This window comes from Gymnoscopelus microlampas (genome assembly GCF_963454915.1).
Source record: "Gymnoscopelus microlampas genome assembly, chromosome: 16".
Taxonomy (NCBI): Eukaryota; Metazoa; Chordata; class Actinopteri; order Myctophiformes; family Myctophidae; genus Gymnoscopelus; species Gymnoscopelus microlampas.
Genome location: NC_139953.1, coordinates 3872414 through 3896899, shown reverse-complemented (window position 1 = coordinate 3896899; position 24486 = coordinate 3872414). Strand labels below are relative to the sequence as shown.

The 24486-nt window shown below is 41.9% G+C and overlaps 1 protein-coding gene across 1 annotated transcript in view; it reads left to right on the top strand.

Annotated features, from left to right (window-relative positions):
* The window catches only part of cdc42bpb (CDC42 binding protein kinase beta (DMPK-like)), a 74393-nt gene that overhangs the window by 43990 nt on the left and 5917 nt on the right, over positions 1 to 24486 (top strand). The window contains 21 exon segments of the mRNA XM_084082948.1: positions 3174 to 3284; positions 3853 to 4094; positions 4513 to 4618; positions 5409 to 5533; positions 6304 to 6406; positions 9934 to 10082; positions 11232 to 11329; positions 11807 to 11886; positions 12320 to 12403; positions 12497 to 12571; positions 12961 to 13066; positions 14688 to 14824; positions 16884 to 17023; positions 17463 to 17544; positions 18201 to 18417; positions 19314 to 19376; positions 19622 to 19860; positions 20848 to 20994; positions 22300 to 22507; positions 23202 to 23299; positions 23892 to 23976. Of these exon segments, the coding sequence (XP_083939074.1) occupies positions 3174 to 3284; positions 3853 to 4094; positions 4513 to 4618; positions 5409 to 5533; positions 6304 to 6406; positions 9934 to 10082; positions 11232 to 11329; positions 11807 to 11886; positions 12320 to 12403; positions 12497 to 12571; positions 12961 to 13066; positions 14688 to 14824; positions 16884 to 17023; positions 17463 to 17544; positions 18201 to 18417; positions 19314 to 19376; positions 19622 to 19860; positions 20848 to 20994; positions 22300 to 22507; positions 23202 to 23299; positions 23892 to 23976 (2695 nt within the window).

Here is a 24486-nt window from a genome sequence, read left to right as displayed (position 1 = left end):
CGCGGGCTAATAAGTGTCAATTTGGGGGTCCTTGACATGAAAAAGTTTGAGAACCATGGTCTAAGGAGTAGAGAGAGCGGCTGCATTCCTCCCCGCACCCCTTCCCCCTCACACAGCACTTCTCAACTGAAGCGAGAAAGGAATAGCTCTCCTTTGTTGTTTTCAGTGTCCGTGAAGGGAGCTGACCGGCCCTTCTTGATGTCAACCTAAAAAATCTCCCTTTTAAGAACATTTTATCAACGACACCCTATCAGTCTGGGCTACAAATATCCCCATTCCTCTCCGCCCCCCCACCCCCCCTCACACAGCAGCGTATTTGCCTCTGAGATGTGTGTAGAAGAGAGTAACGTGTTGCGACCAGGGTTGTCAGATTTTGCGAGAGAAATAAGCAATCAGGTCTATGAAAACAAGCCCAAGCAATCAACACGCTCAAAAGACGTGGCCAGTAAGGCCACTTGAGCACTATATATACTTAATAAACCTACAGTGTACTCTCAACAAATAAAAAGCAGCCCGCAGTTACCAATATATATTTACAAGCAACTTTATAGGAAAACAGGTCGCTTATAATAAGGATACATGGCAACACTGGTTGCGTTATCGTGTCATTTCATTCAGTGATTATTGTTGTCACAGAACAGCTTTGGTGACTTTTAGACCTTCACATGTAGGCTACAGTCAGCGGTTAGAGGGGGATGGGGGTAGTCATCCCAATATAACAATGATCCAGGCGGCCTGAGGTGTGAATATAGGTCCGCCTGCTTGTGGTGGCTTGTGTGTCACAGATGCATTAACCACTTCAGCCTTATATAAACGTTGGCTATTTAAAAATAGCAGAACTAAGCTCACAAGCTTGTAGATCTGCTATTTTCATGTGAAACGGGACATTCTGCATAACGAGTACTTTTACTTTTTAATTTAAGTACGTTTTGATACCAATACTTTTGAGAGAAAGAGAGAGAGAGAGATAATAGCAATCTACAAGCTCACAACGTGTGAGCTTGTAGATTGGATATTTTCAAATAGATGTAGGCTAAAGTGGTTTAGCTGCTGGGGACCCCTGGAACACGCCCAAGGACCCCCCCTAGTGATGCGTGGGACAACATGTCTCTGTCTGTCTGTCTCTCTCTCTCTCTCTCTCTCTCTACTCCACTACATCTCAGAGGCAAATATTGTACTTTTACTCCACTACAATTATTTGAAAACTTTAGTTACCAGTTACTTTTCAGATATAATGAAACATACATTAACCACTTTAGCCCTATTTTATACATAGGCTATTTGAAAATAGCCGATCTACAAGCTCACGTTGTGCAGCTTGTAGATCGGCTATTTTCAAATATTTAGTACTTTTACCTTAAGTACATTTTGATGCCAATACTTTTGTACTTTTACTCAAGTACATTTTTAATTTTGGATTTTTACTTGTAACAGAGTATTTTTATATAGCAGTATTGGTACTTTTACTTAAATAAAGAATTTGAGTACTTTTTCCACCACTGGTGTACCGTCACTTTAAAAGCGCAATTTATACTTCATCGTACGACGGTGTCACGCACCAAACATAGCCGATCTCCAAGCTCACACTGCGTCTGTTCGCACCACGTTGTGAGCTTGTAGATCTGCCATTTTCGGCAACGATAGACTGAGAAGACGACACGCTCTCAAGCAACACTAGTTATTCATTCACAGGGAGATCCCAAACGGATTATTATCAATTGGATTATTAAAATTGTCAACGGAGACTTGCTACCTTGGGTAGAAGAGGACGTGTGAAACTTTTGAGCGTTTCACTAGTTGACGCCATTCTTTCACCGCTGCACCGCACATGTAAACACAACGACGTAACCACCCAAAGTGTACAAATGGAACCAAATGGACGCTTACAGCCTTTAATGGACCCGGTTTTCGAGCTCCATCCCTATCCATTATACATACATATATCTATAACGCGCTGGCCAATACAAACTAATAGACGAGTGCGCTCCGCTGCGCAACTGTATCATATTCACCATTTCCACTTCCAGCATTTTATTGCTTAAGGACAGGACATTTTTTTATTCAGTTAATTTGCTGGACTTCAGCTTTAACCACTAGGCTGTCTAATTTGTAGAGGAACATATAGTACGTAGGCCTTCACGGTTCAAGTTTCTAGCTTTAAAAAAAAAGCAGTTCAACAAGTTCATAGCGTGGGATGCGAACACGGGCCGTCTAATCGCCGAACGTTAGCTTTAACCACTAGGCTATCTGATCTGTGTTGAAAAATAGGAGGTACTAATAGTATATATACAGACGCATGCGATGCGCAGTCAGTGTTTGAAAACTTTAGTTACAAGTTACTTTGCACATTTTGATTATTATTACAAAACATACATTAACCACAAGTTATTTTACTCAACTACAATTATTTGAAAACGAACTAAGCACAGTTTGATGCCAATACTTTGTAGCCTAGTTATTATTATTATTATTATTATTACCCTAATAATAATAATTATTATTATTAGCCCAGATTATTTTTACATTAATGAATCAATGTATTTACTTAAATTAATCTATTCATAAATAGACATATAACTTCTATAATGTAGCCTATTATGACATGACGATTTTGACAACATGTGAAAAGGGACTTTCTGCATAACGAGTACTTTTACTCTTAATTTTTTTAAGTACATTTCAGTACCAAGCGCCACCTCGTGGCTTAACGGCCACACTACACGTTCTGATCATTTCAATGGGAGGCGCTAAGAATCTGTGGGCGTCAACTTTAAAAGGTACCTAACGGCGCTGATGGAGTCCTATGGCGGCCAATAGGCGGCCGTTTGAAGATCGCGCATGATTGGACTGGTGACCACTGTATGCTATACTGAGTTTGACTGAATAGATATTGATTTGATTATCATTTCATGTTTGATATTCTTTGGGAAGGTCTGCTGTCTTGCATACAATATTTGATAGTAAAACGGTTCAAACTTGTTCAAATGGGTTGTTTATCTTTATATACCTTTATTATACAGAATATTGACGTGTGTGTGTGTGTGTGTGTGTGTGTGTGTGTGTGTGTGTGTGTGTGTGTGTGTGTGTGTGTGTGTGTGTGTGTGTGTGTGTGTGTGTGTGTGTGTGTGTGTGTGTGTGTGTGTGTGTGTGTGTGTGTGTGTGTGTGTGTGTAGCTGGAGGTGCAGGTGGAGGAGTTAAAGGCGGAGGCCTCTAAGGAGAAGAAGCTTCGTGAACATTCAGAGATCTTCTCCAAACAGCTGGAAACTGAACTACAAACACTGAAGGTCAGAATTCATGCCCTCCTCTCCTCTCCTCTCCTCTCCTCATCATCTACTATCATTTAGTCCATTCATTCCATTAATCAATTACATAATTCAACATATATAGAGAGATGAAACTATATAAAAATGTCATGTCACTATTATTGTGGCAAAAATAATTGTGATTAACGGTGTTGTCGCAATAATCAAAATATGCTGAAAACATGCCACTGTTTACCCCCCAGCATCCATATTCTTGGGGGAACATTAGGGAACATGTGACGGAGGACTATTTCACGATAAATTTAAAATCCCTGCGATACAATTCGTCCTATACCCAATTCCACATCGTCTCCAAGCCGTAGTTTTTGACTTTGATGTGTTTGATAAATAAAAAACATCACATGGATGCACCTGGGACGTATCATTCATCAGTGTTCATCAGGGTCATAGGGTGTTTCGGGTCTCGCAAAACATACACCCTCGCCCAGGTGACCCAGCCGGGGTTGATCAAGCCCCGACTTACGTCCCGTTTATGATGTGTCTTGACGTGCGTGTACATGCGTGTTTGTGCGTGTGCGTGTGTGTGCAGGTGAAACAGGGTGGAGGGGTATCGGGGGGAGGCGGGGGCCTGGAGGAGGTGTGCAAGCTGAAGACGGAGCTGGACAAGAAGGTGGTCTTCTACGAGGAGGAGCTGCTGAGCAGGGAGACGTCTCACTCCTCGGAGGTGAAGGGCCTGAGGAAGGAGCTCCACGACGCCGAGGGCCAGCAGCTGTCCCTCAACAAGGAGCTGCTGGTCCTCAAGGACAAGCTGGACAAGGCCAACAGAGACAGGTGGGGTAGGACGCTGCTCTAGGCCCAGTGGTTTTCAACCTTTTCACGCCCCTAAATTGATATACATTTGGGTGGCCGAGGGGATTGATATACAATTGATATACATTTGTGCCAGGGACCCCCCGGAAGCAAAGATTTGAGTTAAAAAATGTTAGCTTTAAAAAATATGCATTTTCAAAGATATGCACACGTTTTCAAGATTATGAGCTTGTAAAATAAAGTAACAATACCTCAAAATTGTACTTAAATACAGTACTTGAGTAAATGGACTTACAACTCAGCTTATAACCTTTTTAGTCTTACTAACACCATGTTTTTATCTTGTGTTTTATGACAATGCCTGTAGCCATACTTACTAGTGTGTGTGTGTGTGTGTGTGTGTGTGTGCGTGTGCGTGCGCGCGCGTGTGTGTTTACAGACAAACGGAGCTGGATGATGCAGTAACGGTTCTGAAGGAGAAATACGAGCGAGAGAGAAACATCCTGACTGACGACAACCGCAAGTTAACTGCAGAGACAGACCGGGTGAGACACTCTGTCACCTCTGTTACTAACATGTGTTATATGGTCGCTGTCAGGCAGAAGAAACCTTGTATCTCCATATTTCAACGTTTTATCTTTTGTAAGGCATTAGCCTTACTTCATCCATCGCACGTTCTGCGTTGAGCAAAAGTATTAGCTGATCCACCAATTCACAACACGTGATCTATTATGTATGTCATGCCATTTAATTCCTCCCCACACACATGTCTATGTTGTCACTGCTGTCGTATCCTACTGGCTCACCTGCCAGTGAGGAGCCCCCACCGGGAAGATGTAGACTCCCTCCCGCCCAACACTCCCCGCTGACAGGCTCCGCCCCCAGTTCGTAGGAGTACATGCAGTGGATATTATCACCCTCCTCCACGCCTCGCTTCCCTCCACGTGGATTCGAAACCCACAACCTCCGCCAGTGGTGGGCAGGCACTTTACCACTGCGCTACCCGAGTAGAGTTCTCAAGGGGCCTGAAAATTAAGGCCCGGCCCGAACAAATACCATACTTTTAGGCCCAAAAACCCGAAACCCGAAAACAAAACGCCCAAAAGGTTTCATCATGAGCTTAATGTCCTCAAAGTCACGCATCCAACAAGCTTTGAACTGAGCAGATTGGACCTTCCGTTACAGAGATAATGGCCAAAAAAACATCTTGAAAGCGGCCACTTTCGCAGCTGCATCGAACACATCCACTGCCATATATTGATGTAATGTGTACCGGTATGTGTTTTTGTAGATCTATGCAGTACATGGTTCTATAATGCATGTTGTCCTCTCCAGTTGTGCGTGTTTGTAGATCGGTTGACGGCTCAGAATCGTCAGTTGGAAGATGAACTCCAGGACCTGGCATCTAAAAAGGAGAGCGTGGCTCACTGGGAGGCCCAGATCGCTGAGATCATACAGTGGTCAGTTACTTTACATGAGTTACATTAGCGTGTGTGTGGGTGTGTGTGTGTGTGTGTGTGTGGGGGGGGGTCCGGAATTCAAAATTGACTTGAGTACAAGTACAAAAGTATTGGTATCAAAATAGACTTAAAGTACAAAAGTAAAAGTACTCATTATGCAGAACGACCCATTTCACAAGCTTTAAAATCTTTTGAAAATGGCAGATCTACAAGCTCACAATGCGTCGCATCGCCGAAATGTATATACTGTTGTAGTGGTTAATGTATGTTTTGTGATAAAAATCTAAATCTACAAAGTAACTAGTAAAATAACTAGTAACTAAGTTAAATAATTGTAGTGGAGTAAAAGTATAATATTAGAGGTAAAAGTACTGAAAATTGAAAATACTCCAGTTAAGTAAAAAAAATACCTCAAAATTGTACTTAAGTACAGTACTTGAGTAAATGCACTTAGTTACTTTACACCACTGCTTGGACCAAAGGTCTCCACAAGTATAGTAGAGTTTGAGAAAATAAGCATTGTGAGGGCCGTGGTCTGACCTTAAAAAGGTTGGGGTTTGTCATTTAGAGATTAGATTAGAGTTTTCTCTATTTTATACTTTGTTGTGTGGCTTTGGTGACGCACCAAAAATTGCCGATCTACAATCACTGCGTTGTAGATCTGCATTCTTTGTTGTGTCAATGCTGTCCTAATAAACTAAAGACAAACTTTGTGTGTGTGTGTGTGTGTGTGTGTGTGTGTGTGTGTGTGTGTGTGTGTGCGCGTGCAGGGTCAGTGATGAGAAGGATGCCCGGGGTTATCTTCAAGCTTTGGCGTCTAAGATGACAGAAGAGCTGGACTCTCTCCGATCCACTGGACTCAGTAGACCTATGGTAACACACACACACACACACACACACACACACACACACACACACAGACCCACACACACACGCAGACCCACACACACAAACAGAAACCCCACAATAACAGACCCAGCCCACAATAACAGAAATGGGAAAAGACACCCGTATAGAGCCCTGATGAGGTTACCTCCTGTCAACCGTTTAGGGTTTAAGTGTTTCATCGTCTTCCATCGTTAAAAATGATAACTATAATTTACATAATAATTAAGGAGCGGCGGGCACCAAACCAAATGTGCATATAGGAGAAACGCGGCATGCGTGACATGCATGTGCGCAGACAGAGACAGTGCGCAGTGAGACGGGCATGGCAGTGAGACAGCCAGGTGTTCTCATTAGTATCAGTGAAGTGGGTTACGGCTCCCTCTGTGGACCAACACACCCCCAGAACAGAACTGGGTCTGAGACAGACCTCATTCAGCTCCACACATAGAAACATACTGCATAGAACTGCATTCAACACATAGAAACATACTGCATAGAACTGCATTCAACACATAGAAACATACTGCATAGAACTACATTCAACACATAGAAACATACTGCATAGAACTACATTCAACACATAGAAACATACTGCATAGAACTGCATTCAACACATAGAAACATACTGCATAGAACTGCATTCAACACATAGAAACATACTGCATAGAACTACATTCAACACATAGAAACATACTGCATAGAACTACATTCAACACATAGAAACATACTGCATAGAACTATGTTCTGTATGTTATTGTGGGGAAGACTTTTGCAGAAAATAGCAGATGGACAAGCTCACAAGGGGTAATCACTGGGGACCAGGTAATTATTGAGAAATGAACCCCCGACATGGTGAGGGTCTTCATCGCCCTGAAGGGGTTTATTTGTCATTATTACACGGCTTGGTTGAATGCTTGATTGTGATTGGTCAGTCACCGAAGTCAGTGGTGTGTTACATGGCAGCCATGTAAACAAACACACAATGTAATTTACAGCTAAACATTGCTCTCAAGAATGTTTTTCAACATGTGAACATTTGAAGCGAGAAATAGACAATGCAGTAACTGAATATTGATTTCTATTTTATCAACATTTCCCATTGTTTTCTGAGCCGACACGTTGCACTGGACGCACCTGGCATAAATTAATGGACTGCTGTCATTACCATAAGCAATGAAATCCTTTGTTTTGTTGTTACTTTTGGGTCAATTTATTCATTTCTTTATTAAATGGATATTCCACTTTCAAAAAAAAATTCGGGTCATTTTGCGGTAACTCAGGCGTTTGTGAGCCGCCCAGACAGTTTTTAAGTTGCTTGATTCAGTATTTAGATATTTTATATTCATTTTATCAGGCATGCCCCCTTCCTATACAAACCCATTGTAACTTCAAACTCCATTTTCAACATGTTAGATTCATCAAAACACCTGTCCTTGGTTCTGGTGACTCACCCTGCCCTCCTAATACGTGAGGGGGCCGTGTTTTTTGGATTAATTTTTTCATTTTTTATTGTATCTTTTTATAGTATTTAAATGTTTTCATTTTTCCCAAAAAATATTAAAAATAGATGAAAGAAGTAATATTAGAAGGACAACATCAGTCACCAGAACCAAGGACGGGTGTTTCTGATGAATCTAACATGGTTAAAATGGAGTTTGACGTTATAATGGGTTTGTATAGGAAGGGGACATGTCTAATAAAATGACTTTAAATATCTAAATACTGAATCAAGCAACTTAAAAACTGTCTGGAGTGCTCCCAAAAGCCTGAGTAGACGATAAAATGAGCCAAAAATGTTTTGAAAGTGAAATATCCCTTTAAGTACATAATTGGCGGCAAGCCGGTCATTGTTGAGAAATGAACCGCTTCAGGGTGAATAGGCCCCTCTGCTATCACATTGACCCAAAAGTAACAAAACAAAGGATTTTATTGCTTACGGTAATGAAAGTAGGCTATTCCATCAATTTATGCCAGGTCACTGTGCGTCCAGGACGCCTCGGAAAACAACGGGAACTGTTGATACAATAGAATCAATATTTGGTCACTGTATTGTCTATTTCTCGCTTCAAATGTTTTCAAAAACAGAGAGCACACAATGTTTAGCTGTAAATGACATTGTGTGTTCGTTTACATGGCTGCCATGTTGGATACGGCACAAAATCAAGCGACACAGATTGATATGAGCCAGGTGCTCTGAGTCTTTGATTAGACAGCGGTCTGTTATTGAGTTCAGCGGTCATTATTCAAAAATAACACACCGATGAATTCAGTTATTGACCAATCCGAATCAAGCATTCAACCAAGCCACGTAATACACCATAATAAACAATTTCACACATTCTGATAGGCTGCTATGCCTATAAAGGACTTTGCATACTGTAGCGGCGCGTCATGACAGAATACCTGACCTCATAGCAAAGGACATATTAGCATTTTATAACATTTTCCACCGTCAGTCAGAATATACAAACATTCGTGTGTCAAACCTTCCATGTTTCAACTCTGTGCTGATGATCCTGAAATCTATGCACATCTTTCTGCTAATACAGCAGATGTGTCAAAATCAGTTTCTATCCTTGAAGTGGCCTTGCTGCACCTTTTCACTGTAGCTTAGAGGAAGCTTTTATGTCATTAAATACCAGCCGCTCCTTGATACCATCACAGAGCTATGTTATATGTTAGGACATGTTCATAGGTTGGTTGTATGAAGGCTTTCCAACAACTTGGGATGCTGGAAAAAAAGCATCTAAACGGCTTGTACGATTCTGTACTGTCTCTTCTATTATCTAAGCTAGCTAATGTAGCTAATGTCAAACTGTTACGTATAACCGTGAGGGCTGTTAGGGTGTTTGTCCAGGATTTGCTGACTGTACTTATTTTTTACAGCAGAGTGCAAATATACGCATCCCTTGTACTGTATCTCTTACGTGGACATAAATAAATGAATGTGTTGGTGTAACTTTTTACAGCAAATTCTGATGTAGTTTAGGACTATAGCCTTTTGAATACATTTCATTTAGATTGAGTCATATTTTAATCATCTGATTTTTGTAACTTTTAGTCAAGTTTTAGTTGACTAAATTTACTGTTGATTTTGTCGACAAAAAATATTTCGGCGGGGCCTTGATGGCGTCGTAATGGCCGATTTTACACTTGATTGCATACTGAAAATAGCCGATCTACAAGTTCACAACGCATCGCAGCGCGACACGTTGTGAGCTTGTAGATCTGCTATTTTCAGAGAGCAACACCCGAGCGCAACCAAACCTAAAATGACTTGTGTTTTAGTTTGTAACTCGTCTCCACTAGTCCCTCACTTAACATTTTTATTTGTTGACGGAATTGCCAATATATTTTAGTCTTAGTTTTAGTCACCATAGCTTAGTTTTACGTCTTTTGTTTTTCGTCAGTGAAAAAAAAGGTAGTCGACGGACATTTTTGTTTTAGTCTACGAAATTAACACTGGTACTGTGTGTGTGTGTGTGTGTGTGTGTGTGTGCGTGTGCGTGCAGGACCCTCTGTGGAAGGTGCGTCGCAGTCAGAAGCTGGACATGTCGGCTCGCCTGGAGCTGCAGTCTGCACTGGAGACAGAGATCAGAGCCAAACAACTCATTCACGAAGAGCTGCGCAAAATCAAAGCTGCCAACATTGCCTTGGAAAGGTCATTATTCATAGTCCTGTTATATTTGTTTTTTTAAATCATATTTAAACTGGACAGATGGATGGATACCTTTTATTGATCCCACGGGGGAATTTCAGTCGCCCAGAGGCAGCGCAGCAGTTAGAGTAGTTCTCCCAAAAAAACGACTTATTTTCTATCACCCCATGAAGCCTTGAATTCATGGAGATTTTTTAGTTTTTGTCTCTGTCCTGAGACAATAATTTGATGACTGGGTCACCGGTCAATAGGAGACTCTTTGAGACTCTTTGAGACTCCGCTGGTCATCATATTATTGTCTCAGGAGGCGACAAAAACTAAAAAATTGCGATGAATTCAAGGCTTCATGGGGTGTGTAATTGATAGATTTGGGTGAACTACTCAGTTACAGATACAGAGTCACAGATACTATGCAGAAACACCTGGTTTATGTCCTCATAAACCCCCAAAAAAGGGTCGGTGTCAAAACGTGCAACCAAACAAGATTTTGGTAAACTGCTAGATTTTCAGGCCTTGAGATGGAGTCCTATATTGCAGTGGTTCTCAAACTTCTTCGTACCAAGGACCCCCAAATTGATATGTATGTGGCCGCCGACCCCCGCCTGAAAATACGTTGTGCCAGGGACCCCCAGAAGCAAAGATTTGTTCAAAATGTTCGCCTTTAAAAACTTTTTTTTTTAAAATATTTGCACAGATTTTCAAAATGTTTTAACTCATTGAGTGCCAGTTCACGTGTTTCACGTGTTTTACCGCCTTTGATGAGCCCCATATTGGTGTTGTCATCAATGTTTGTTTATTGGACATGCATACATACGGACGGACACACGGACAAAGTCAGATATAGGAGTGGTTGGCACCACTCAAAAAATAGTAAAAAATAGTAAAAAAAAAAAAAAAAGATGTTCAGAACGCAAGATATCATTATCTGAAGATTTGCAGCTCCATCCACTCCTTGTTTAACTTATAAGTGAAAAAGGCTGTATCTCGCTTCCTAGGCACTTTTTTTTTACTTTGAAAAAAAAAAAAAAATCTTACTGGACAGAAATAATTCGGGCACTCATTGAGTTAATAGCCAAAGTATAAAATATGGATGAAGGGGTTAAAATGATTGTGTTTGGGTAGTAATGGATGGATGTTCTTGTCTTTTAACAGTAAATTAAAGGAGTCAGAGAGGAGGAGCAACGACATGGAGGAGCAGATGGACATTCTGAGAATGGAGTTGGAGGAAAGTCGCTCCCGTTCGGATAAAGGTTGGCACTCCTCTCATAACTCCTCCTAAATCCCGTCTTAACTCCTCCTAACTCCCGTCATAACTCCTCTCATAACTCCTGTCATAATTCCTGTCATAACTCTTGTCATAACTCCTCCTAACTCCTGTCATAACTCCTCCTGACCCTCCTGGTATAACTGCTCCTAACTCCTCTCTTAAATCCTTCTAACTCATCTTCTAACTCTTCCAAACTGTTCTGATAACTCCACCTAACTCTTTTAACTCCTTTTATAACTCTTCCTAACTCTCCCCATAACTCATCTTCCAACTCCCCTCTTAAATCCTTCTAACTCCTGTTAAGAATCTTCAATGCAAAATATGCATTTACGCACCTGCTTGTCATTAATGCATAACTAAATGTATGACCGTTATTTTTGTCAGATATGTCCCAATCTTCCCTTATAACTGCAATGAACTAAAACTCCTCCTAACTCTCTCTCTCTCTCTCATCTCTCAGGTTTGAAGCTTCCAGATTTCCAAGACTCCATCTTTGAATATTTCAACACGTCTCCACTCGCCCATGATCTGACCTTTAGAGTAAGTCTGTCTGTCTGTATCTCTACTCCTCACCTTCAGGATGAGTCTGTCTGTCAGTGTGTCTCTCAAAGGGTGTTTCTATATTTCTATATAGTGTTTTGGTCGTACCAGTGGCTCTATATAGCATTCAGGAGGTGTAGTTCAGACTCTATATAACATTCAGGAGGTAGCATTTCAGAGATTGTGGAATAGTTGTCTGGCTACGTGAGACTACCGTGTGTGTGTGTGTGTGTGTGTGTGTGTGTGTGTGTGTGTGTGTGTGTGTGTGTGTGTGTGTGTGTGTGTGTGTGTGTGTGTGTGTGTGTGTGTGTGTGTGTGTGTTGCCTTGTGTTTATTAGCATTAACGTGTGGTATTTTAGCATTGAAATATCACAGGTACACATTGGCTACTGACCGCTCTGACCTTTGAACCATCTCTCTCTCTCTCCCACAGCCTAGCTCTGTCACAGAGATAGACTCCCCCACCCAGAAACCTGTTTCCACGCCCACTTCCCCCTGCGAGACCCCTGAACTGGAAGTGAGTCACACACACACACACACACACACACACACACACATGATATGTACCATTGGTAATGAGGTTTGTAATTCTGTATATCTGTCTGTCTAGGAACCGGTCAAATCTCCTGTGGCCCCTCCCACCCCCTCCTCTACCTACCAGACGTCACACTTGACCCATCCAAAGGTACACCTCACCACTGTTTCACAAGCACTGGGGCGGGACCCATTCGTGGGTTGCAGACCCATTTTTATGGTCTTTTCAACAATTTAGACCAAAATAAATAATACAAATCTAACATTTTTCAAAAGAATTTTATACAACAGAAGAATTTACAGAAATACATAAATACACACTTACGAAGTAGTGAAAATAGCACATCTACAAGCTCGCAATGTGTTTTTTTGTAGATCTGCTATTTTCACTAGTTTGGGTCCCGGGGAGACATCAAATTTCTCTTTTTGGTTTCGAGCTTGGAAACCACTGCACTGCGCTACACTACAACACACATACACACACACACGTCAACATACGTGTCTCATAAGTATGATGTTTATATTTGTGTGTGTGTGCAGCCTAAAGCTCACCAGTTGAGTATCAAGACGTTTTCCAGTCCAACCCAGTGCTCCCACTGCACCTCTCTGATGGTGGGACTCATACGACAGGGATACGCATGTGAAGGTATACATACACACACACACACACACACACACACACACTGTGTCATTTCTTACTCTACTGTGTTACGATGATTAGTGCTCAACTGAATAGGGCGGCCATAGTTTGATTCCAGGCTTCAGCAATGTGTTGAAGTGTGTCCCTTAGCAAGACACTTAACCGCTAACTACTCCCCGAGGTGCTGCCCCGTAGCGCCCACTGCTCCATGTTACTTAGGATGGGTTAGATGCCGAAAACACATTCACTGTGTATATGCTAAATAGTAGTTAGTATATTATTATTATTATTATTATTATTATTATTATGAATAGGCTCCATGCACAGCAGCCATATTGGAAAGAAATTGGGCCTCTTCCTTACTTCCTTCACAGGTGTTACCAATGATACTAATGAAGGCTCTGTTCCATTCTGGTCAGGGTGCTGATATTGTGCATGTTTGCTCACTAGAAACACTCCATTTTGGTTCCCAAATGCCCCCTTGTGGTGGGTGTGTAACTCTGAGAGTGTACAAATGGAACCAAATGGACCCGAAGGGTCCATTTGGTTCCATTTGTACACTCAGAATTATGGGGGTCCTTGAAATTAAGACAACCACTGTGCTACACTAAATGGAACAGAGCCTTAATTAGTATTATTGGTAACACCTGTGAAGGAAGTAAGGAAGGGGCCCAATTCATTCCCAATATGGCTGCTGTGCATAGAGCCTATTGGTGCACCACTAGAGGGCAGAAGGCAGCTCTCTTCACAACATATTCCAGTTCCACAGCAGAGATGAAGAGGGTTGTTTCTGAGCACCATGAACACAAAGAACATATTATTGTGTCTCTTAGTTATGAAGAACTCATTCTTCAGGTGAACTTGGGGAGAATATCGTCGCTGTCGGGCAGAAACCTTACATCTCCGTGTTTCAACTGTTTGTGTTTTTTTCGTAAATGAATGCCCTGGTTCATACTACAACAGTGTCATATTAAAGTAGCGAAAATAGACGATCCACAAGGTCACAATGCGACACATTGTGACCTTGTATGTAGATGATAGATCGGGTATCTTTGCTATTTAACCCATTTAGACCGGGAACACACCAATACGTTACTATACCTTTCAATCCGGGAACCACTTTTGGTGTAGTTGTTGTCATGTACAGTATATAGAAACATATATATTTTTTTAATTTTTAGTAAATATTTGAAGTTTTTCAGAAAACTTTAGGTATTTTTAGAATTGGCCTAAATGGGTTAAGAACATTATTGAAAGTGATTAAGTGTCTATGTTGGTTTTATATATACGTAACCAATGAAAAGATTGGTTAAGTAGAGCTTGTGGCTAAATAATAACTAAATTGGATCCGTTAGAACACAGGTTCTAACGGATCTGAAAAGTCATGACTCAACTGACTCAACTTTATTAGACCATAAAACATTATGAATATTTTTTTTTGTAATATTTGGATTAATTGGCTTATTTGAAAGGGTGAGTGAGTTAAACCAGGTTGTCCAAAGGTGAATATGGTTTCAATAAAACTCTGCTCAAACACACTGACATTGTAGTTCTAAAGTTAACCTCTCTCTCGCTCTCGCTCTCTCTGTCTCTCTGTCTCTCTCTCCCTCTCTCTCTGTCTCAACAGTGTGTTCGTTTATCTGCCACGTCTCCTGTAAAGACCACGCCCCCTTAGTGTGTCCCATCCCCCCCGAGCAGGCCAAGAGGCCTCTGGGAATTGATGTCCAGAGGGGCATCGGAACGGCCTACAAAGGCTACGTCAGGGTGAGATGTGCTCTAGTCTGAACTGATCGAGACATGGGGACGTCTGCTTTCTTGGAACACATGTCCATATAACGCTGTTTTGAGCAGAGGAGCACTTTGGATATCATGTCCGCAATAGGCTCTATTCACAGCAGCCATATTATGAAGACATTCAGAGGTGTTACCAATGATACATGTGCATGTTGGCTCACTGGAAACACTCTGCTACACCAGTGGGTCTAAAGTTGGGGTCCAGGGACCCTCATGGGCTTCCAAATGGCCCCCTACGGGTGCGTAACTCTGAGAGTGTACAAATGGAACCAATTGGACCCTTACGGGTCCATTTGGTTCCATTTGTACACTCTCAGTACACTCTCAGACACCCAGTTATTATATAATCGCCTAATCCCAATTATTTTTGCATAATCGTTTCCATGTTGAATAATGTTCCATACATTTTCCTTCTAGATATGCTTCGAAATCTCAAAAATGTTTGGAAGATTTTGTACAAATCTTCACGGGTGCAAAAAACGGACCCGAACCGAAATGGTATCGAGAAATGTGGTCAGATTCCTAGCCGTTCCGAGATTGTGACAATTTGGTCCGATTTCGAAGACACAGACGCCCCTTCAAAAAAGCACATATGAAACTACAAAATATATAAATAAATATGGCAGAGGTATTAATTTAATATGCATGACAAAAGGTTTTCTTTGTAAATGTGGGCTTTATGAAATACAAGCTGACCTATCGTTGAGGACAACGGTGTCGGAGGAATCCACGATTGCACGCCGGTGTTTTCAAATCAGCCTGGCAGCTGGGCTTTCCTTGGCTTGCGGTATGCTGCACATGCATTGCGTAGCTCAACTTTTGTTGTTGTTGTTGTGCTGCAGTAATCTGATCCTAAACCAGCAGAATCATCACGCAAGATGCACAGCCATTCATTTTGCTGCTGCACTAACCTGATCCTAGGTCAGTCTAAAAAAACATCACACACAAGTTAAACGCTCGTGTTTAGTGCAGCCGCGCACACACACACACACACACACACACACACACACACACAGTAGGCATACTACGGGTCTTCTCGGATCCACTCGGGCATTACACATAATGATGGACCGACCCGAGTTCCGAGGTAATAGCGCCGATTCCGACTCCGGCCCCAAGTGATTATGATAAAACACAGATCTGACTCGTACGGGTCTCGGGTCCCTCGGAATCGGGGGGACCCGTAGGGCTGTCACGATTTACAAATTTAAGTTGAGGATTAATTGTCACTCAAATAATTGCGATTAATGATATAATTGCGTTTCTGTCGTGGAAAATTAATGGGACATTATGAATAAAAAACACATTTCTGTTTGGCTTTTAGCTTTCGGAAACAAAAGTTGCACAGGGCAGATATGACAAATAACACATATTTAATTACTTCATACTTAAAAATAAACATTGATAGTGGAAATAGCAGATCTATAAGCTCAAAATGCGTCGCGATTGAGCTTATAGATCTGCTATTTCCACTATTTGTCGTTTTTTGAAAATATATGACATTTTTTAACATGGAATTGATTATGACGATTATGCAAAAATAATTGCCATTATATAAAATAATTGCGATTTAGACGATTATGTAATAATTGTGACAGGCCTGGGGACCTGTGAAAAGCTCTAGCATAAAATATTTGCATTTCTTACGCATAGAAATGCTTGGGAAGAAAAGTGCTGGCAGCTCGAAAAATGCTTCCTGTGGACACGGCGCCCAATAGCAACATGGCCTCCCTGTCTAATAATAAGCAGCACAGAATAACATCTAGGAGAATGTGGAGCACTTGTGCTCGCCTTGTGTGTTTAGTTGTGCGACTATGAGGTGGTGGCTGTGCTGAATCAAAACATGATTATTCTTTTTTTTATTATGATAAAAAAAAAAACGATTTAAAAGTAGTGAAAATAACCGATCTGCGCCTTGCAGAAGCGAGGCGTTGTGTGCTTGTAGATCTGCTGTTTCCACTACTTTTGTGTGACACTCTTGCATGATGAAGTAGGGCTTTGGAATGACAAAAAAACATGTGTGTGTCAGATTCCCAAGCCCACAGGAGTGAAGAAGGGCTGGCAGCGTGCGTACGCGGTGGTGTGTGACTGCAAGCTCTTCCTGTATGAAGTTCCTGAGGGGAAGTCCACACAACCTGGAGTCGTGGCCAGCCAGGTTCTAGACCTCAGGTACTGTGTGTGTTAGGGCTGCCGCTATCGATTATCCTTTTAAGTCATTAAAACCGGGGGGAAAAATTGAAAGATCTACTAGCAATTTTTTCAAGTGTCAAAATCACGCCAAAAATGGTATTTGATTTGTATTTTGTTTTATTTTATATAATCTGACTAAATTGATTAGTCTGATTAACCCCTTAAGCCCTGTTTCATACAGACGTGTATCGTTGTACATCAGTGTTATGCTCACACCATGCTGCAATGGTGACATGTTCGTGAGCTTGTAGATCTGCTGAATTAGCTATGTTTTGCTTTTTTTTTAAAACCCACTATTTTATTAATTAGATTGTTTGTATAATCTATTAAATCAATGACTTTGTAATCCTAGTGCGTGTGCGTGTGCGTGTGCGTGTGTGTGTGTGTGTGTGTGCTGACGTTGTGGTTTGTCTTGCAGAGATGACGAGTTCTCAGTCAGTTCTGTCCTGGCCTCTGACGTCATCCACGCCACCAGGAAGGATGTCCCCTGTATCTTCAGGGTATGACCCGACCTTTAACCTCTTACACTGACACACTTTAAGACCGGGAACGCATCTATTGTCATTTTAAGATTTCTTTGGCTATTTTTGCAAAATCTTGAAAATGTGTGCAAATCTTTGAATATATATGTTTTAAAGCGAACATTTTTAACTCCAGTCTGTGCTTCTGGGTGTCCCTGGAACAACACATTTTGAGATGGGGGTCCGTGGCCAAATACATATCATTTTGGGGGTACTTGACATGGAAAAGTTGGAGCACCACTGACATAGCAAAAAAAAAAAAAAAAAGCTGTTTTATTTATTCAAAGATTTTTCACAAATAGCAGATCTACAAGCTTGTGTGAGCTTGTAGATCTGCTAATTTCAAAAGAGTTCTATACATTTGAATTGTTGAATTCTTCATAATGAATACTTTTACTTTTGGTACCTTAAGCGCATTTTGATACCAATACTTTTGTACTTTTATTCAAGCAAATTTTGAATTTCAAACTTTTACTTGTAACAGAGTACTTTGATATCGCAATATCGATAGTTTTACTTAAGTAAAGAATGTGAGTACTTTTTCCACCACTGCAAATAATGGACACCTTGATATGAAAAGGGTTGAAAAACCCACTGTTATAATAAGTCATTGCCGTTCATATCTCATGGTACAGGTGACGTCGTTGCTGCTCAGCTCTCCGGCGCGGGTGGTCTCTCTGCTGGTGCTGGCGGAGAGCGAGGCGGAGAAGAGGAAGTGGGTGGGCATCCTGGAGGGGCTGCAGAACATCCTGACCAAGAACCGCCTCAAGAGCCCCGCCGTGCACGTGCTCCACGAGGCCTACGACTCCTCTCTGCCCGCTATCAAAAGCACCCTGTCTGCTGCTATACTGGGTGAGTGCATCTCTCACTCACACACACACACACACACACACACACACACACACACACACACACACAGTAAGCATGCAACAATTTATCGTAAATCGATTCAGATCGATTTAACCCATTAACTATAAGTATATAAAGTATATAAATAAGGCCCAGACTGCCAGTGATTTTTCCGTTGTCTTACCTTTTTAAGTAGTCACAGAATATTTATCTCCAGTATGATGGATCCCCTGATGGTTGCTAATCACGGGGGGTTTCACTGTGCTTCCGAAAAGAGGGAAAAAAATGTCATTGCGACAAAAAATGTCATTGCGTTCGCTTGTTATGCGCTGTTAAAAATAGCATGTCTCGGCCAAAAATACATAGTAAAACACAGGAGCCGAGATGCAGGCTTTTTCCCAAATACTTTAACCAGGAAGTCAATGGAGCAGTAAATCTTTGGATCACGTTATCTCCTGGTTCTGTGTGAGGAAAAACAAAACAAAAAAACCTCATCTTTCTCGTCCATGGCAGGCTTGCGCCTTAGCAGAATCCGACGAGAAATGTCGTCGGTGGCAGGGAAAGAGTTAAAGCCAACTGGACCACATTAACTCAATGAGTGGCAGAATTATTTCTGGCTATTTCTGGCCAGTGCGATTTTTTTATTTTTTTTTTCAAAGTGAACAAAAAGTGCTTAGGAAGCGAGATACAGCCTTTTTCAGTTATAAGTTAAACAAGGAGTGGATGGAGCTGCAAATATTCAAATGATGATATCTTGGGTTCTGAACGTTTTTTCCAAAAAGATGGCACTCAATGAGTTAATCCATTTATCTGTCTCTGTCTCTCTCTCTATTCATGTCTCTCTGCCTGTCGGTCTCTCTGTTTATTTCTCTCTCGCTCCCTCTCTCTCTCTCACACAGATCGGGAGCGTATCGCTCTCGGGACAGAGGAGGGGCTGTTTGTTGTAGAGGTTACCAGAGATGGTAAGACACACACACACACACACACACACACACACACACACACACACACACACACACACGAAGACACTACTTCTAGTAGCTTTACTAATACTGAGATCTGTGTGTGTGTGTGTGTGTGTGTGTGTGTGTGTGTGTGTGTGTGTGTGTGTGTGTGTGTGTGTGTGTGTGTGTGTGTGTGTGTGTGTGTGTGTGTGTGTGTGTGTGTGTGTGTGTGTGTGTGTGTGTGTGTGTGTGTGTGTGTGCAGTAATCGTGCGCGCCGCAGACTGTAAGAAGGTCTTCCAGATAGACCTGATCCCCAGGGAGCGCCTGGTGGCCCTGCTGTGTGGGCGGAGCCGCCACGTGCACCTCCACCCGTGGGGCGTGCTGGAGGGGGCGGAGTCCTACGACACCAAGCTGACCGACACCAAGGGCTGCCAGGCCATGACCACGGGACAGCTCAGACCCGGGGGACCCAGCTGTCTGCTGGCCGCCGTCAAGAGACAGGTACCTATACCCGTCTGTCTGTCCGTCTGTCTGTCTGCCAACTATATCAAGTTTTGTCCCTTTAAAGACCGGGAACGCATCTGTGTCATTTTTTTTTATTTCTTTGGCTATTCAAAAATAGCAGATATACAAGCTCATAGCGCGGCACCGAGTGCCGCGCTATGAGCTTGTAGATCTGCTATTTTTGAAAGATCGTGAACATTTTGTGCAAATATTTGAATACATATATTTCTTTAAACAATATTTTTTGAACTCAAATCTTTGCTGGAACAACATATTTTCAGATGGGGGTCGGCGGCCAAAAACATATCATTTTGGGGGTCCTTGACATGAAAAAGTTTGAGAACCACTTATATAGAAACATCAGTTTTTCAAAAAGAAAACTGTTAGGATTTAGAAGACATTTGTAGAGTCCCCCAGAAGCAAAGATTTGAGTTACACAGACATGCAAACTTGTAGCTTTTCAGCCGTTTTGAATCTAAAGAGGGCAATTGTGTGACACCTGACCCGAAAAAGAAAAAAAAACATGTTGTCACCTTTTTCACCTCAGGGCTGTTTGCATGCCTGGTTACAACTGTTCGCTTTAAAAAATACATTATATTTAAAGATTTGCACAAATTAAAAAAAAAATAGCAGATCTGGCCTGGGCCGTAGCATGACGGTCCAGGCACCCTAGGCTGCAATGCCAGCCTGACAGACAGCGTGTCGCGGGTTCGACTCCCGTTCCCGACGACTTTGCTGCGTGTCACCCCCCCCATCTCTCTCTCCATTTCCTCTCAGCCTACTTTCCCTATCCCTCTCTAATAAAGGCATAAAAAAGTCCCAAAAAACGTTTTTTTTTAAAAATGCAGATCTACAAGCTCATAGTGCGGCACTCGGTAAATTAGGGAGAAAAAGGGGGTAAAAATAATAATTGGCTAAATCTAAATTTAGGAAAAAAATGAATAAATAGTGATAACCTCATGTTGTGTTGTGTTTGTGTTCCAGGTGCAATGCTACGAGATCACCAGGTCTAAGCCTCACTACCGTAAGCTGTGGGAGGTCCAGGCTCCGGGCATCGCTCAGTGGCTGGGCATGGTGCGGGACCGGCTGTGTGTAGGATACCCCTCTGGCTTCGCCCTGCTCGCCCTGCAGGTAGGACCGCTCAACGACTATTACACTATTCATGGCTTCAAGCTCTCAGTCGCCACGACCCATTTCAGTCACGTGGATTCCTTTGAAGCCAGCATGCCTTCTATTGGAAGCATGGCATGCACCGAAAATAGCAGATCTACAAGCTCACAGCGTGTCGCGCTGCGACGCAATCACGCAATGTGATGCTTTGTTTCCTTCTGGAAAAGAGAGCTATAGTTATGAACAGAGTATATTATTTGTAGAGTTGTTAACGATACGTATATACCACTAAGCATGTAACGATTTATCGTGAATTGATTTAAATTGATTCAAACGGGTGACGATTTAAATCGATTTAATAAAATAATAATCGTGATGTGAAAAATAGTCAGAAGAAACATTTGAACAGGTGGAAAACTTTAGTTACCCTTACTTACCTGGGTTACATCTTCTGATAGCTGCACTTGAATGTTGACGTGAAATAATAATCCCATTTAGTGTTTCATTAGTGCGAGCGTGAAAAAAAAACAAAATACAGCGTGGAGAGACGCCGCTGGTAAACACACGTTGAAAGGCTAGGATCATAATACCAAGGATTCGACAGTGATGTCACTATTAGTAGCACGGACATACGCCATTATGTTCGACGCTGGTTATAAAGATGCCAAGGATCGTCAGTGATGTCACTGACATGTGAAAAGACATGTGCCAAAGAAAATACAGGATCTTTGTAAGAGAAATCATTTAAAAAAGTTTTTTTTCCAGTCATTTGTCTGTAAAATAATTGTAGTTTAAAAAATCGTGAAAAATCGCATCGTGAACCTAGTGTCGTGATTCGTATCGTGAGTTGAGTGAATCGTTACATGCCTATGTACCAGGAAAAGCAGGAAAAGCTGCCGATACTGCCTAAAATGCTGGTATCGCATGGATTAAAGTTCTCAGTCGCCATGACTGATTTTTGCCTTGTAGATCGGCTATTTTCTGATATTATTTTAACTCACTGAATGCCAGAATTATTTCCATTGCCATTGCCATTTTTTTATGTAAAAAAAAAGTGCTTAGGAAGCGAGATACAGCCTTTTTCAGTTATAAGTTAAACAAGAAGTGGATGGAGCTGCAAATCTTCAGATAATGATATCTTGGGTTCTGCCAACCTGCCAACCTGCACGCATTTTGCGTACAAACCACACCAAAAAAAGCCAGCCACCTACGTCACGCCAAAACAGGAAGTAAAACCGGTAGACGGCGGGTCTTTGCTTTCCTATATTTTTTGTCTTGGGTTTAAAATGGATCATGACTGTGACTACCACCCCTCCCCGCCTGCAGGGGGAGTCGTCCCCGGTCAGCCTGGTGAGTCCCGGCGACCCGTCGCTGGCCTTCCTGTCCCAGCAGCCCCTGGACGCGCTCCACGCCCTGGAGGTGGGCACCGAGGAGGTGCTGCTCTGCTTCAGCCAGCTGGGCATCTACGTGGACCCCCAGGGTCGAAGGTCGCGCACGCAGGAGCTGATGTGGCCCGCCACGCCCCTAGCGTGTAGTATGTGACACTTATTATAATAATGTTTTTTTCCCCCACTTTAACCCTTTAAGACCGGGAACGCATCTGTGTCATTTCTTTGGCTATTCAAAAATATCAGATCTACAAGCTCATAGCACGGCACTCAGTGCTGCGCTATGAGTTTGTAGAGCTTCTAGATCTGCTATTTAAAAAAAATAATGTTTTTTTTTGTTGCAAATCTTTGAATATGTCTTTTTTTTTTTAAGTGAACATTTTTAACTTGTTACAACTTCTGAGGGTCCCTGGAACAACATATTTTGAGATGGGGGTCCACGGCCAAATACACATTTTTGAGAACTAGTGATATTGCGACATTCTTATTTTCAAAAAACTTAAATGACATTTGTAGAATCCCACAGAAGCAAAGATTTGAGTTGCAAATGTTCGCTTTAAAAAAATATATACATTCAAAGATTTGCATGAATTTTCCACGATTTTTCCAAAAAAATGCCAAATAAATCTAAAAATGACGAAGATGCATTCCTGGATTGAATGGGTTAAGTGATATGGTGTATACTGTAAATAATTTTCCCTATAGAGAATTCATAGTTAAAACATGTTGACCGTGTGTGTGTGTGTGTGTGTGTGTGTGTGTGTGTGTGTGTGTGTGTGTGTGTGTGTGTGTGTGTGTGTGTGTGTGTGTGTGTGTGTGTGTGTGTGTGTGTGTGTGTAGCTTCCAGCTCGTCCTATCTCACAGTGTACAGCGAGTACGGCGTGGACGTGTTTGACATCCACACCACAGCCTGGGTCCAGACCGTCTCTCTCAGGAAGGTACTTCAACCAGCAACCTTTTTTTACCTGCTTCTTAGTAGTTGGACTTGGAATGTACAGTACGTCTTTAACTCTGTGGTTCTTAAAGCAGGGTCTTAGGCTGCGCCACTGCCTGCTAGTACAGCCTATACTGCCTGCTAGTATAGCCTATACTGCTGCTATACTGCCTGCTAGTATAGCCTATACTGCCTGCTAGTATAGGCTGGGCCTGAGCAGGAGCGGGTGGGCACGCATGCACACGCGCGCATGTGTCCCCGATTTTCCATTGGGGTCCTGTGTATTCAATTCATAGAAACTTCTGTCTGTCTGAATACTTTATTGACAGTTTGCAAAAGAAAAGCACAGAAAGTACAGTGTACAAGTACAAGGTCTGCTAAAAGGAGAAAGCACTATGACTTGTTTCCATTGGGATCCTTGTGTATTCAATTAATCGAAACATTAAATGACAGACGAATATACAAGACTATGCAAAAACATCATATGAACGAGTAGTAATAAAAAAAATGGGTGAGCTATCCCTTTAATAAACATAATGGTCTAATGAGCCTTAAAATCTGTCTGTCTGTCTGTCTGTCTGTCTGTGTGTCTGTAGATCAGGCCTCTGAACTTGGAGGGAACGTTGAATCTGTTGGGATCAGAACAACCCAGACTCATCTACTTCAGCAACGAGTCCTCAGGTACAAACCTCACAACCTCACACATTAGTATCAGTTTGGACATCTGTCGGTTAAAGGCTTTATGAGGCATTTGTGAAATGATAAAGTACGTTTACAGAGTGATAAAGCGTGTTAGAGAGGCTATTTTAGTACAGATGTGGATACAGGCATCCTCAGGCGTTGCTGCCTGAGGATGAGTTGTTGACTCTGTTCTGCTTTGGAGCTTTTCCGTTTTTGGGAACCTTTAAGACTATCCACTTTTTAGCATGGCACATTAATACAGTTGTGTAAGGGAAAGCATCTGTGTCACTTTTGATTTCAGCTATATATATATAGCACATTGTTTGGCTATTCAAAAATAGCAGATATACAAGCTCATAGCGCGTCACTTTGTGCAGCGCTATGAGCTTGTAGATCTGATACTTTTGATAAATCGTCAAAATGTGTGACAACTTTGAATAGATATAAAGCAAAGATAGATTTTTAACTAAAATCTTTGACTCTGGAGGTTCGTAGAACTAAATTGTTTGA